Source organism: Histomonas meleagridis (assembly GCF_020186115.1).
Source record: "Histomonas meleagridis strain 2922-C6/04-10x chromosome Unknown contig_30, whole genome shotgun sequence".
Classification (NCBI taxonomy): domain Eukaryota; phylum Parabasalia; order Tritrichomonadida; family Dientamoebidae; genus Histomonas; species Histomonas meleagridis.
Genome location: NW_027150858.1, coordinates 862868 through 877212, shown reverse-complemented (window position 1 = coordinate 877212; position 14345 = coordinate 862868). Strand labels below are relative to the sequence as shown.

Sequence of the window (14345 nt, the reverse complement as noted above, 5' to 3'; positions counted from 1 at the left end):
AAATTGTTACTTTTTGTAAAGAAACACAATTAATGAAAGCTTCTTCACCAATATATTTAATACCATCAGGAATGATAACTTCAGTTAAATCTTTACGATCTTCGAATGCATTATCATAAATTTTGATGACAGAATAATCAGGATGTGTTGAAACAGTAGTAGAAACAGTATAAATTCCTTTAGCGAGTGTTCTATATAAAGAAACATATTTCTTATCTTTGTTATACCATTTATAAATTTCAGTTGGACCTGCATAAATGAATAATTCTAATGATTTTTCGATATTATAACCACAGAATGTTTTATCTTGATAATTCCTGTCAACAAATATTGTTAATGAATGATCGAATATATTCAATGATTGAATATCATATAAACCTTCAAATATTATTTCATTAAGAGAAGAACAATTCTTGAAAGCATTTTCACCGATATATTTAACATCACATGAAATTGTTACTTTTTGTAAAGAAACACAATTAATGAAAGCTTCTTCACCAATATATTTAATACCATCAGGAATGATAACTTCAGTTAAATCATTGCTATTACGAAATGCACCATCATAAATTCCGACTATTTTATAAGTTTCTTTTGTAACTAATTCTGTTGGAATTGTATAAACACCTTTTTCAAGTGATCTATATAATGAAATTTCTTTCTTATTTTCATTAAACCATTTATATATTACAGCGGGACCTGCATAAATGAATAATTCTAAAGATTTATCAACATTATAACCACAGAATGTTTTATCTTGATAATTCCTATCAACAAATATTGTGATGTATTTATCGAATAAATTATGACATCCTTGAATATCATATAAACCTCCAAATAATACATTATAAATTGAAGTACAACCTTGAAAAGCATTTTCATCAATAAATTTAACATCACCTAAATCAACATCTATTAAAGAAGTACAATTATAAAAAGCTTTTTTCCCTATTGTTTTAATGGTATCTGAAATTCTGACTGTTCTAAGATCTTTGCAATTTTTAAAAGCTTCATCTTCAATACCGATGATAGTATAATTAATTCCATTAATTTTTACAAAAATTTATCAGGTAATAAGTTTAAAATTTTTATCTGGCGCTTTTAATATTGTTGCAGTTTTTTTATCTTTATCAATGATTCGATATACGAAATCATTACATCTTATCAAGCCAAGTAAAAGAATCATCATTCTTCAAAAATGAGATGAAAATATTTTCAGTGCAAAGGAGGTAGGAATGTGAGGTGACGTGTTTTATCTGAAAGTATTGAATTATGAATCTTCTATTCTCAATTATTGAAATGTTTTGAACAAATAATTTCATCTTTCGAAAGTTATTGTTTATAGTTGAATAACACTTGAATATTCTAATATGTTATTGTTAAGTTATAACTTTATGTCAAATATTATTCTAAACACAAGTCAAAAAATAAAAATTTTTATTTATTAATAATATTACAAAAGGTGCTCTAAAAAACATTTAATTTTTAAATTTATACCTATTATAGCAAAACAATTTTATAAATTTTTAATATCTAAGCATTAATATAGTAATTTTTTTTTAATTTTTGATACGAAAATTAAATTAATAATTATTTAAAAGATAATAATGTTAAAAAAAACAAAAAACAAAAAAAAACAAAAAATGGTCCCGCAGGGAATGTTTATTCATCAAGACTTACAATGAGCTAAGTCTAATGTTCTTTAAGCTTGTGATAAGCAACTACAACTAGTGCTTAGATTGTCTTGTCCTTCCAAAAAAAAACGAATCCAAGCAATATTCGCGTCATTGCTTGAGATAAACCTGTGAAAAAGCAATTGTCAGACGGTTTTCTTGAAAATGTACTTTTCAGTACATTTTCAAATTAAACTGCGGGATTTTGTTGGATTAATTCAGGGTTAATGTTTAGATTTTCGTTACTTTCGATAATTTGGTTGTTTTCTTTGTGTTTATGATTTAACATATTCCAATATATTAAGGCTGAACCTCTGATAGCATTATATGATAATGATCTTGCACATTTCTTTGTTTGCCTTAAATCATTGTTTAGTAGCGCTTTAATATTATTAAAAGTTTTCTTAGGTATAGCGCCAAGAGAACTAATAATAATTGGATAAAACTTAATGTTTAATTGAGTTTTATCTCTAAGATCATCACATAAATTTTGGTATTTTTGAGTTTTGGTATTTATACAATAATCTAAAGAAGATATTGTTTCATCATTTAAACTCTTTAAATCACCATAAGGAACACTTACTTCGATTATAGTTAATTGATTTTTAATATTATCTACGAACCAAATATCCGGCATCAATCTACTATTTTCAGGTTCTAGAGGACGCATATTTGGTAATTTAATCGTAGTGGATCTGTGAAATAATAGATTTTGATTAGTAATTTTATCAATTGAATTAATGACTTCTTCGACTATGTAATTGTGTCTAATTTTGTAAGAAGATTTCCTTGGTAGGCAAGCGTTTTAGACGATGTTTTAGATTATCATTACCATTATTACATATTGTACATTTGGGCGTTTCCTTACCATGAGCTGTAATTTCGCCAGTAGGTAAATTATTGCACCTAGCATTTATTGCAAATTTTACAATGTTATCATTAGCCTTTGTCATTAAAGGGTTTAAGAAGAATGAGCTACACGGGGATTTAATTAAAGTATTAAATGTATGTCCTTTAAGTGGCATCGAAGTTAAGTTTTTTGTCCACCTATTATTGAACATTTTATTTAATGATTTTAATAGAGATTTCGAATTAGCAATATTATTATAATTTTCTTCTAATATCAAATCTCTTAACTTAAATGTATTTTCATCTTCTTCCTCTTTAATTTCAATTTTTAATTTTTTAATTGCCTTAATAGCTTTTATACAAAGTGATTGAGTTCCTTGTTTCATATTATTTAAGTTCCAGTTTAAAAATACAGAATCTTCATCATCTTCATTGATCTTCCTAAATTCTCTTTCACATTTAGTTGTTTCTTTAAAAAAGTTTATAATGTTTTGATTAGACCAATAATTTAGTTCAAAGAAAGTTTTAATATTCAGGGCTCTTGCTCTTTCTATTAAATCTTGAATACCTAAACCACCATTTTTCCAATTAGTATGAAATATTGCAATTGGTGTAGCTATAGCTTGAAGATGTTGATTTAAAGTATTCCTGATTTCTTTGTTAATAAGTTCTAAATCTTTGATCCTACAATTACTACAAGTTAATTCATAATCTAGGGCTGGGATGATAAATCTTTTAATAGCATCAATTTTTTGATTTAGTCTTAATTGGGACATGCCAATTAATTTTATTTTATTTTTAATGTCCTTGATTAAAGTATCTGAATGAAGCATTTTTTTTTTTTTTTTTCTGGCTATTGGTGTACCTAAGTATTCTTTTAACGTTAATAATTTAATTTTAGGGATCTCTTGGTTATTTAATTTAAAACTAGCGTTAGAAGAAACTCTTCTATTATTATCTAATAAATATGAATATAAACCACATTTTTTAACATTAATTTTAAGTTTTGCATAATTACAAAAGTTGTCTACAGTTTCTAAAATATTCTTCATACCATTCTCCGATTTACTGATCAATAGAATATCATCTGCATAAGCTTGAATAACTATTCCATTAACTCCTTCATTTTTATATCTAGAATTGACCATTCTCAATAGAGGGTCTATTGCTATATCAAATAGTAGAGGGGAGATTGGACAACCTTGTTTAACACCTTTTCTAAGGATGATTTTCTTTGATTTAAATTCCATTGTTTGGATAATATTCGAGGAATCAGTATAACAATTTTTAAGAATTTTAATAAAAGTTTTATCAAAACCTAAATGTTTTAAATTGTTGAATATTAATTTATGTGGAATTTCACCAAAAGCATTTGATAGATCAATAGAAGTTATGTAAATATCTTCTTTTGTTTTACTAACGTAATTAATAAGTTCTTGAACTGTAGCTGTATGTTGTAAGCACCCATTATAACCATTGATGAAGCCTTTTTGGTAATTGGAGATGATATTTAATTTCGAATTAAGTTGTTGTAGGGCAAAAGCAAATTGCATCATGATGATCCTATAACTGGTTGTAGTAATTGTAATTGGCCTCCAATTACTACAATTTTTAGGATCGTCATGTTTGTAAATTAGAACTACTTTGGAAGTTTTCCAATGAGTTGGAAAACATTTAGTATTTTTAATAGCTTTTAGGATGACTTTAAAATATTTTGAAGCCCATTTTGGGCATGCAGAAAATACTGCATTAGATAAACCATCTAAACCATGAGCTGAGCTTAACTTTCTTGTTTTAATAATTGATTTTAAATGTTTTCTATTCATTACATTTAACCAAAATAGGTCTAAATCCTCTTCGTTAATCAGTTTCAAAGGGTTCCAGATAGAATCTGCATCCTCCTGGAAATCTGAAATTTTAGACCAAGTATCATTAAAATATTTTTCTGTATCTTTTTGTGAAATATTATAACAAGGAGAGAGATTGGGGAATATGTTTCTTTCTAAACATTTTTTAGGGTCATCATTATAGAGTTCTTGTATCTTAATAATTTGTTTTTTTCTTCTGTCGTTTTTGTTTTTGATTAATTTTAGTAATATAAGAATCTAGCCAGTTAATTAGATTATCAAACCAATCATCTTGTTGGTTTTCCAAATTATTAAGACTAGCAGCAGATCTAGTGCCAAATGTGTTTTGTATAATTTCATCATTTGAGTTTTGAGAGATTGTTAAGAGTTGTTCTTTAATTTTTGTCATATTGTTGTTCCATGTATCATCTCTTAATTTAATATCTATATTTTTGAGTTGTTTGAATTCTAGAAGTAATAATGTTAGATCGGATGAATTCTTTAGAGCTTTTTCTTCTGATTCTCTTTTTTTAATTCTCTCATAGAGCCTTTGATTTATTTTATTCTTATCAATTTGCTTAATTTTGAATTTCTTCTTTAGGAATTTAAAAAGAACATGTTCACATTTTAATAAAGCTCCTTCAAAATAATGAAATTGATCTTTGTCATAAGGTAAGTATCTCCTTATGATTGGGTAGATCTTATTCTCGAATAATTCATTTAAATCTTTGGATAATTTCTTTTTTTGGGAGTATGTAACTTTCGGTAGAGTTAATATACCTTGATCAATAAGAATATCATATTTGTTGTACCATTTTTCTAATTTTTTAAGTTCAGTGTTTAAAGAGTTGTTAATTACTTCATTTTCATTATGTTCTTGAAGATCTTGTTGAGTATTTTGTTGGGGAATTTCGTTAGAATCTTCTTGAGTATTTATTTCAGGGTTAGTATTTCTATTTATAGAATTTTCATTATCAGAGTTATCTGAGAACATCTCATTCCAGTTAACTTCTATTAAGTCCTCCTCATCATTAGAAGAGTTATCTGAGTCGATTTCATTTAATAAATTTGATTTTAATTGTGCTGCCAAAATGTAAGATTCTGCTCCTTGGGTTCTAGCTTCTTGATGCGCTTGAGAAATATGTATTGAAAGTGCATGTTTATCTCTATTGATACAATCTAGTTCTTTACAAATAACAATATTTTGTGTGTTAGTAAAATAGGATAAATCTTTAATGTTAAGATTTTTTCTACAAATATAGATTAATTGAGCCCAAATTACTCCGAATTCTTTAATTAACAATGATGCATCATGGTGATATTTTGCTAAATGATTTCTGAATGGATCTCTTTTATCTGAAATATAATCACATAATAAACAAAAGAAAGGTCTAAAGTTTGTATCTTTAGTTTTCCAAATAATCTTCTTATTATGTATTGCTTCAATTAATAAACATATTTCACTATCTAAATTATTTTCATTATGTTTCTCTAATAGGTGTTTCTTTCTGCTGTTAGCATGTTTAGGTGATAAACAATTTGGGTGTGTACATGCAAACATTCCAGTTGATGGAAATTGTTTTTTGACAATCAGTTGGATAAGTAAAGAAGTATAATTAGATCTATATAATAGCTCGTCTTCATTCATTTCTTTTTAATTCTTCAATTAGTTTGTCTAATTCTGTTCTATTATTAATATTAGCAATTTTGTCTTCTATATATATAATATGTTGCTGATTATTATTGAAAACAAAATCTTGTTGATCATCTTGTTGATTATTCTGATTATTAATGTTGTTATGGTCATTATTAATTATAATATTTATTGTATTTTGGGGTTGTTCATTTTGTTGAATGTTATTGTTAGGTTGATTTTGTGTATTGTTATTTTGATTTTGAATATTCATAATGGAATTTGTGGTTACCTTCAATAAGTTGGTTAAAATATATTGTACATTTTCCATAAATTTATTAAATAAATCATTTTGTTGGTTAAGGTTCTCAGTTTGATGAGTTAGAACATTGACTATAGCCAAGTCTGCAATCTCTCGATTTTCTTTTTGTTCCAAAATGAAATTTCGATTAATTTCCATTAATTCTTGGTTATAAGTCATAATTTTATCTAAATGTTCTTTATAAAGGTTTGATTGTGCTATTAATTCTGAATTTTTAAAAGTAATTAACGAATTAATATTTTCACTCCATTTATCAATTAGAGTGTTATTATTTTCAAATATTTTAGTTAAGTTCGATGAATTTAAAACTTGAGCTTCTTTAAAAACTGAAATTATAAGATTATGATTTCTATTAATATTATCTACAATGTTCTGATTTTGATTTTGTAGTAATGCTTTATAATCATCATTTGGATTTAGTTTGATTTTAATTAAATTTTGGATTAAATCTTTATTAAATATGTTTTGATTGGAGACGAAATTTTCAATTAGGTCAGTAGTATTTTTATTCTCATTGATCTTGGTATTTTCAATGTATTTAATTTGATAGATTATATTATTCATAATTTCATTTTGTAACTCTAATTTATTCTGTAAATTAAATATTTTGATATCTTGTTCTTGTTGTAATTTTAGGAATTGGTCAAAAGTTACCTGATGATAGTTTTCCATTGTTGCTAAGGCGTAGTGTATGCTATTTAGTAAATTTTGATCGAAAGTTTGATTTATGTAAAAATTAAATTCGAGATTATTGTTTATGATTGGATTTTGGACACTATTTTGTGCAGGAACTACCGGATTCTCTGTTTCTGGGTTTCTTAAGTAGTTTAAATCAAAGTTGTTTTGCATTAGTAGATCAATAAAATTGTCTTCAAAAATCCGAGGTGAGATACCTGAATTCGATATGCTAATGATATAGAATGCAAACATGAGACCCATTCTTCTGAATAATAAATTAATGTTTGGAGATGTTAATAAATATTTATTACGTAACTCTATTGGGACAAAGTGTCTTTCATTATTAAGATTGAAGGTGAATTTGTAGGGTTTCGTAAGTAGTAAGTTAGAGAATTCGTATAGTTGAATGACCGCATTTTTTAACAAATTCCTGCAGATACGCACTTTTTCCTAGTGATAAAATGTAATAGTCGATAAAGAGTAAAGTTAGTAAATTTGAGAGATCTTGTAGTTGGTGGTCGACTAAATTCTTAAAATGACACTCAAAATTGACTAGGTCTGTTTGGATGTTGGGTGTCGAAAAATCAGGAAAAAGAGCTTGAAAGAAGTCCAGGGAGACCGGTTTCGTAATTGGTTTCATTAATATGTTATCCCATAGTTCAAACGGAAAGATCAACAGTGAAATGGGAAGGACATCATATTCACCGAGATCATATTTGGTGATGCTCAAATTTTCTTCAATATTTTATAAAAAAATTAATATCTATCTTGTTTTTGTGTTGTAAGGTGGTGTCGTGCGTAGTTTCTGAGCTGTTCTGGGTGGGTGTCTTCCGGCCGATATGCAATTTGTAAAATGAAAGTTTTGAGTTGAGACGCGAGACTAGTACCGTTGTGCTCTACTCCAGGTAAGCTTTCTAAATCTGCAACCTGGGGTAAAAATAAGCTCGATTTAAAAAATGAAAAAAACATGGTCCCGCAGGGACTTGAACCCTAGACCTTTGCGTTATCAGCACAACGCTCTACCGACTGAGCTACGAGACCTTGACATTTATCTTTATAAAGAAAATTATATTAATGAAAAAAATATAAAATTAATTTGATTCATAATATTTAATGTTTGATTGATTGATTGATTTTCTAAATAATAAAATTTAAATATATTTCTTTTATTATTATTATTATTATTTCTTTTTTTCATCATTTTTACATTTTAATGCTACTTCACTAATTATTTCACATGTACCTCGTTTTTTCCTTTCTTGTGTTTCTAAATTAACTTCAATTAATCCAAAATGTTCTTTATAACCATCGGCCCATTCATAATTATCTAATAATGACCAATACATATATCCTTTAACTGGTAATTTATATTTATCAATACCTTCTTTAAGATAAAGAAGTGATTCAGTGATAAATTGAGGTCTTCTATCATCTTTTTGATCTGATATACCGTGTTCTGATATAATTATATTTAATTTCCTCGCATTCCATCGTGCATTAACCCATTCAACTGTATTTAATAATGATTCTGGAACTAATGACCATCCACAATCTGATAATCGATATTTTTGTGTATAATTAGATAATATTATTGGAAATTCTTTCCGACCACTCCAATCTTTAGGATTAATAGATGCAAATATAATAGTATAATGATTAACTCCAATAAAATCAATAGAATCTTTTAAACCTTTAATACGTTCATTAATAACTTTAATACCAAAAAAATTCATTTCAACTTTCCCTGTTTGAATACAATCTAATGTAGGTGAATTAAAAAATTGATTCCCTAAATATGTAATTAATATTTCAATTAATGACCATCGATGAATAGGTTGAAATTCGATAATTTGTTTGGCATATGATACTCGACTTTCTGGTATGATTTTATGTATAAATTTATAACCAATAGAATGACATCGCATTAATGTTATAAGTGATATTTTAAAATTTTTTGAAGTGATTTAATACCAGGAGCAAATGATCCAAATAAATAACTCATCATACTATGAACAGATGGTTCATTAATCGTAAAAAAAATTAATACAATGTCCTTTGAGTTTAGGAATAACAAATTTTAAATATTCTTTATAATATTTATCAAAGTTGTCATTACATAAACCTCCGATTTCTTCTAACCATGATGGTAATTCAAAATGTAATAATGTAATATATGGTTCAATACCTTTCATTAATAATTTATCACACATTTCAATATAATGTTGCAAATAAACTTCATCAAAATATCCTTCGTGTGGATTTAATGCTGACCATGAAAGACTAAAGCGATATGAAGTTAAATTCATACTTTCCATTAATGTTAAATCTGTATCAAATTGTTTAATAGCATCACAACCATTTAAATGCGGGGGACAACACGCGGTACCATCTTTTCGTGTTCGTTTCTCAAAAAGACTCCAATTACTTGGTTGAACTTCTTTCTCGATTTGCCATGAACTAGTGGCTGTACCAATTGTAAAACTTTCACCAAAATTTAACTCTTCAAAACTAATACTTGGTTCTTTATTATGAAGTGGTGGTGGTAAATATTTAAGACAATATTTGATTATTATAAATCGAAGAATAATTATTATTAAAATAATAACAAGAGTCCAAAACATTCGTTTTTTTTAAAGATATATGTAAATAATTCAAATCAATGTATTGAATACTTTACTTATGATGAGCGTGTGGGGATCCCCAAAAACATTTTTTATTGCTTTGTTGTTTCCTTTTAGAATTATTATGTCATCATTTAAAAAATATCCTAATTTTTATTATCTAAATCAGAGTTCAAGCGGTGTTTCATTAAATTAAATTAAAAATATGACAGCTTTCATTTTACTAATATATTGGTTATTTCTCGCCTACTATTTTTTGCAAATGACGCTTGATGCAAGAAATTAAGTTTTCAGGATCAGCTAAGTGTGGGAAGCAACCACCGATTTTAAGGAGACAAACGCTTGCCATTGATCCGAGAGCTTGCTGTGGGAGAGCGCTGTTACTAATGTTTAAAGGGAAATCCAATGTTTGAATGATTAAAATTGGATTTTGTGGAATTTTAGAAATTGATATATTTGGTGAAGTTGCTCTTAAAGTTAATCGCGAAGATATCAAAGATGCTGGTATTATTTCTATTTCTTTTGCAATGAATGCATACGAATTAACCAAGTGATCTGGTGCTGAATCAAGTGAAAGATCTTTGAAAATTCGTGTTTTTCCTGTAAAGAATTTTAAAAAACCGGCGTTTCTAAAGTCAACTGTTGACACATAACTTGAAACTAATGTAAGAGATTTAATCTCGGCTGAAAGATTTGGATATGTAGAAATGTGGAGAGATAAAAATCCGCCAAGTCCAAAACCAATCAAGTGAATTTGCGAAATTTGGAACTTTGCAGTGAAAACATCGAAACCGACTAAAAAATGAGATAGTTTTTCGTATGATGGAATGCTTACTATAACAACTCTACCAACAACTTCTAGCAAACTGGGCACAATTCGGAACATTGTGTTCGTGGTTTCTGCGATACCAGGAATAATAAGAATCGATTCTTTCAATGATGTATCTCCAACGTCTCTATAATCCCAGTTAACATTATTTACTGGATCAAAGTATTTTTGAGTTGGTGAGTGGATTGAAAAGTCGATGAACTCAGGGGAAGAATAGGAAAATGCCTCCAGTTTTAAATAAAAGCCAACCAGAAAAAGCCATAAACGGCCGACATTCATAGTTTCTGTTTTAACACGTGTTCAACACCACATTTTTGCTTTTGAGCAAACCTTACACGCTCTAAATTCAACTTTATAATTATTAATTCGTAATTTATTGGAATTTTTGAATGAGGCTTGTCAATCAGCAATGAATCTCTACATATATATACTGGAAGGAAATTTATTTGTTTTAACACTTTAGTTAGTTATTTAATTAAGCAAATAAACATTTAGTTACGTTCACCACGAATACGTTGTGCAAGTTGGACATCGCGTTCCATAATTGTAACACGATTTGCATGAATCGCGCAAAGGTTTGTATCTTCAAAAAGACCAACAAGATATGCTTCCGATGCTTCCTGAAGTGCTGCGATGGCTGATGATTGGAAACGGAGATCTCCGCGGAATCCAGATGCGATTTCACGAACAAGACGTTGGAATGGAAGCTTACGGATAAGAAGGTCTGTGCTCTTTTGATATTTACGGATTTCACGGAGTGCAACTGTACCCGGTCTGAAACGATGCTGCTTCTTAGCGCCTTGTGAATCAACAACTGGTGTTGACTTACGTGCTGCCTTAGCGCCAAGCGACTTACGCGGTGTCTTACCACCTGTTGACTTCCGTGCTGTTTGTTTGGTACGTGCCATTAATGGAAATGAGCAAAGGAGTTAACACTTAGTAGGCGGCTTAGTATTTAATGACGTTTTGGGTCTATTAAATTTAAATGAATAAGTAATTGGTAAACATATTTAAAAATGGTGATGCAAAATGACATTTCAATAACAAAAGAAAACCCCGGGAAATTAAACCAAAGTTTTCTTGTGTTATTATGTTATGGACTATGAATTATTAATTTATTTTAATTTTAATATTTTGTAAATTCATTTCCTTATTTAATTTATTGGATAAATTTTTAAATAAACGATAGATAAAATGGATTTAAATCTTTTGTTGAAATAATTCACTAAAAAATCAAACCAAAACACATTTTGTAATACAAATTTTTAAAGATTCACTTTTGGAATTATAGAGCACGTAAATCTTTTGCTGAGTGTATTATAATTTTTTATCAACTGCAAAAACTTTATGTAAATTACATTTTTTTTTTAATACAATGGAAATTCTATGAAGATTATTTTATTTTTGAATTTTCTTGAAAAAATTCATGTGTAATGCAGTATCTCTATTAATTTAAATTAATTTTTTACATTCTTAAAATATTTATTTTTATTTAACTTATAAATTAATCTTCTTTAATGTCTTTTGCAAATGGATATCTTCAATATTTGTGTTACTAATCACTATTGAGAATACATAATCGGTTTCTTTGTTATTATTTTCTTCACAAACATCTGTATTTTTGTTTTCTCTTTTTATTTTGATATTTTATTATAAATATTAATATTATTATAAATACAATAGTTAACACAATATAACTGCAATTATTATAATAATTAATGTATTATTTTCACCATATTCTATAATTCCTTCATATATATAAGTAATATAAAAGAAATAGGAATAATAACCATAGTATCATGGATAGAATATAATTGTATAGTTATAACATATAAAGTAAACATGAATATATTTACTTTCTGATTTTATAAGTGTCATTAAATATGATTTTACAATTGTATAAAGTGATAATATTTGTGGATAATGATAAAAAATAAGTGAATACAATGCAGGCATAATAATATGTGTAAAATTATCCAAAAATGTATTAACATAAGGAACTGATTCAATCAATGTATTTTATTTAGTATATTTATGACTATGCGTTAAAGCATTCGAATTAAGATATATGTTATATTCTCACATTTATGAAGATAAATTTTTTCATTCGTATGTATCTTTCTAAAAATTTGGTTTCCTTCAATTGTAAAGTTCGATCATCATTATATTTTACTTTAAAATGATAATATATAGTTAAATAAATATTAAACTTATAAATCGTTATGATTTTTAGAATAAACAAAAATATTTTAATGAATTTTCTAATGGTAAAAATATTGTTTATATATATTATAATTCATGTATAATCTTATTTATCATATTCATTTTATTATATCATTAAACTTACAAATACAGAATTCTACATTATTAATTAATAATTCGATTATAAATTAATAATAAAAAAATTATTAATAATATAATTTTACAAAACATGATAACAGTTATTGCGGAAATTCTTCAAAATACAAATGATTGAACTTTTTCATCAATTCATTTGCGAGTCTATAATATGAAGTATCAGGCGTATTGAACAATTTGCAATTATCACACATTAATGTGATATCTGCTGCAAATATTTCTGGTCTTTTATAGTAGTCTTCATATTTTGTTAATCTTTTCCGTATTGTCATGAAATCCATTGGCTTCTTGATCTTTGAAAAGTATCCAGGAGCGAAATCTTCTGTAACAGGATGCTCAAAAACTTCCGCAAATTTGTTATCACTTGCAAGAGTATTAAATATCCTTAAAAGTTTTTCTTTGAGAACTTTCATTCGCTCCGAATAGTTTTCAGCTTTGAAAAGTGACGGGGGAAGTGACGATAACGAAAAGTTCGCAAACGAAGGCGATTGGAAAAATGGAACAAAAGAAGGCGTAACATTCGGCAAATCATGAACAAAATGTGTCTTGCTCCTGAGGATTTCAATCTGTTTTTGAAGGATTTTTGGAAACTTGGAATAAACAATGTCAGAACGAAGACGGCAATGAACTAGAGTAATTCCATCATAATCCTTGATACACCCAACCCATCGAGAAGGATTCATCAGAATTTCGTTTTGATTAAATCCCTGTTTACGAAAATATGTAACTGCTTCATTATCAGCACAAGTTATCATGTCATAAATATTAATGTTTTGAAGACACGACTTGAGGTAATTCATAAGTAATCGACCATACCCACGTGCTTGAAATTGATAATCAACTGCACAAAATGCAATTTCAATAAAAGATTCTTTCTCAAAAATACGTGAACAAATACCGCCATGAACACAACCACCGTGTAAAAGAACAATAGAAAATGCTTTGATATCAAATAAAAGCCGTGATATATAGGTTGTACCCATGTTTGGTAATTGCCTGGAAAATAAATTTTTTGTGCCAATTAAGATTATTGACCCTTGAGGATTGATTCCAAAATAATTATATACAATTTTTATTTGTGCATCAGGATATGGGTCTGGGTCTGGAACAAAAGACTTAGGTTTGGTATAAAGGCGAGAACGGTGCCTAAGTCCAGGGTTTATCCTCAAGTTCCTTACATGTGGAGGATTTGATATCTTTGAAAAATACTCCATAAACCCAAGACCCGATAGATAAAACGCACCACTGCGAAGTGTCACTTTTTATGTTGCTTAAATATTATGTTTTGTAAAATATCTTTTTGGTAAACTTGATTGTATGTTGCATTTACACCTTAACAACATGGTGCCTGGCACTGATTTTGATTTGGTGAGTAATATTGTCCTGTCTCTCTCCTGCTCAATTGTGTTTGTAAGGTATTCAATATCACAATACCGATCATTTTCCTATCAATAAATCTCAGCAGAAAACTGAGTATTGAGCAATTATTACCAAATGTGATACGAAAACCAGTCCTTTTTTACAAAATTCATTGA

At 27.7% G+C, this 14345-nt stretch overlaps 3 protein-coding genes across 3 annotated transcripts; all 3 read right to left on the bottom strand.

Annotated features, from left to right (window-relative positions):
• Positions 1-9858: 9858 nt before the first annotated feature.
• Positions 9859-10509, bottom strand: GO595_005004 (maspardin; the record flags this gene model as incomplete). Its single annotated transcript, XM_067918199.1, has 1 exon — positions 9859-10509. One exon carries the CDS (start codon positions 10507-10509, stop codon positions 9859-9861), a length of 651 nt encoding a protein of 216 aa, XP_067775022.1.
• Positions 10510-10943: 434 nt separating this feature from the next.
• Positions 10944-11360, bottom strand: GO595_005003 (histone H3.2; the record flags this gene model as incomplete). The annotated part of the gene is made up of 1 exon (XM_067918198.1): positions 10944-11360. One exon carries the CDS (start codon positions 11358-11360, stop codon positions 10944-10946), a length of 417 nt encoding a protein of 138 aa, XP_067775021.1.
• Positions 11361-12893: 1533 nt separating this feature from the next.
• On the bottom strand, positions 12894-13793 carry GO595_005002 (acetyltransferase, GNAT family protein; the record flags this gene model as incomplete). Its single annotated transcript, XM_067918197.1, has 1 exon — positions 12894-13793. The coding sequence occupies one exon, from the start codon at positions 13791-13793 to the stop codon at positions 12894-12896; it is 900 nt and encodes a 299-aa protein (XP_067775020.1).
• Between the last annotated feature and the right edge of the window lie 552 nt (positions 13794-14345).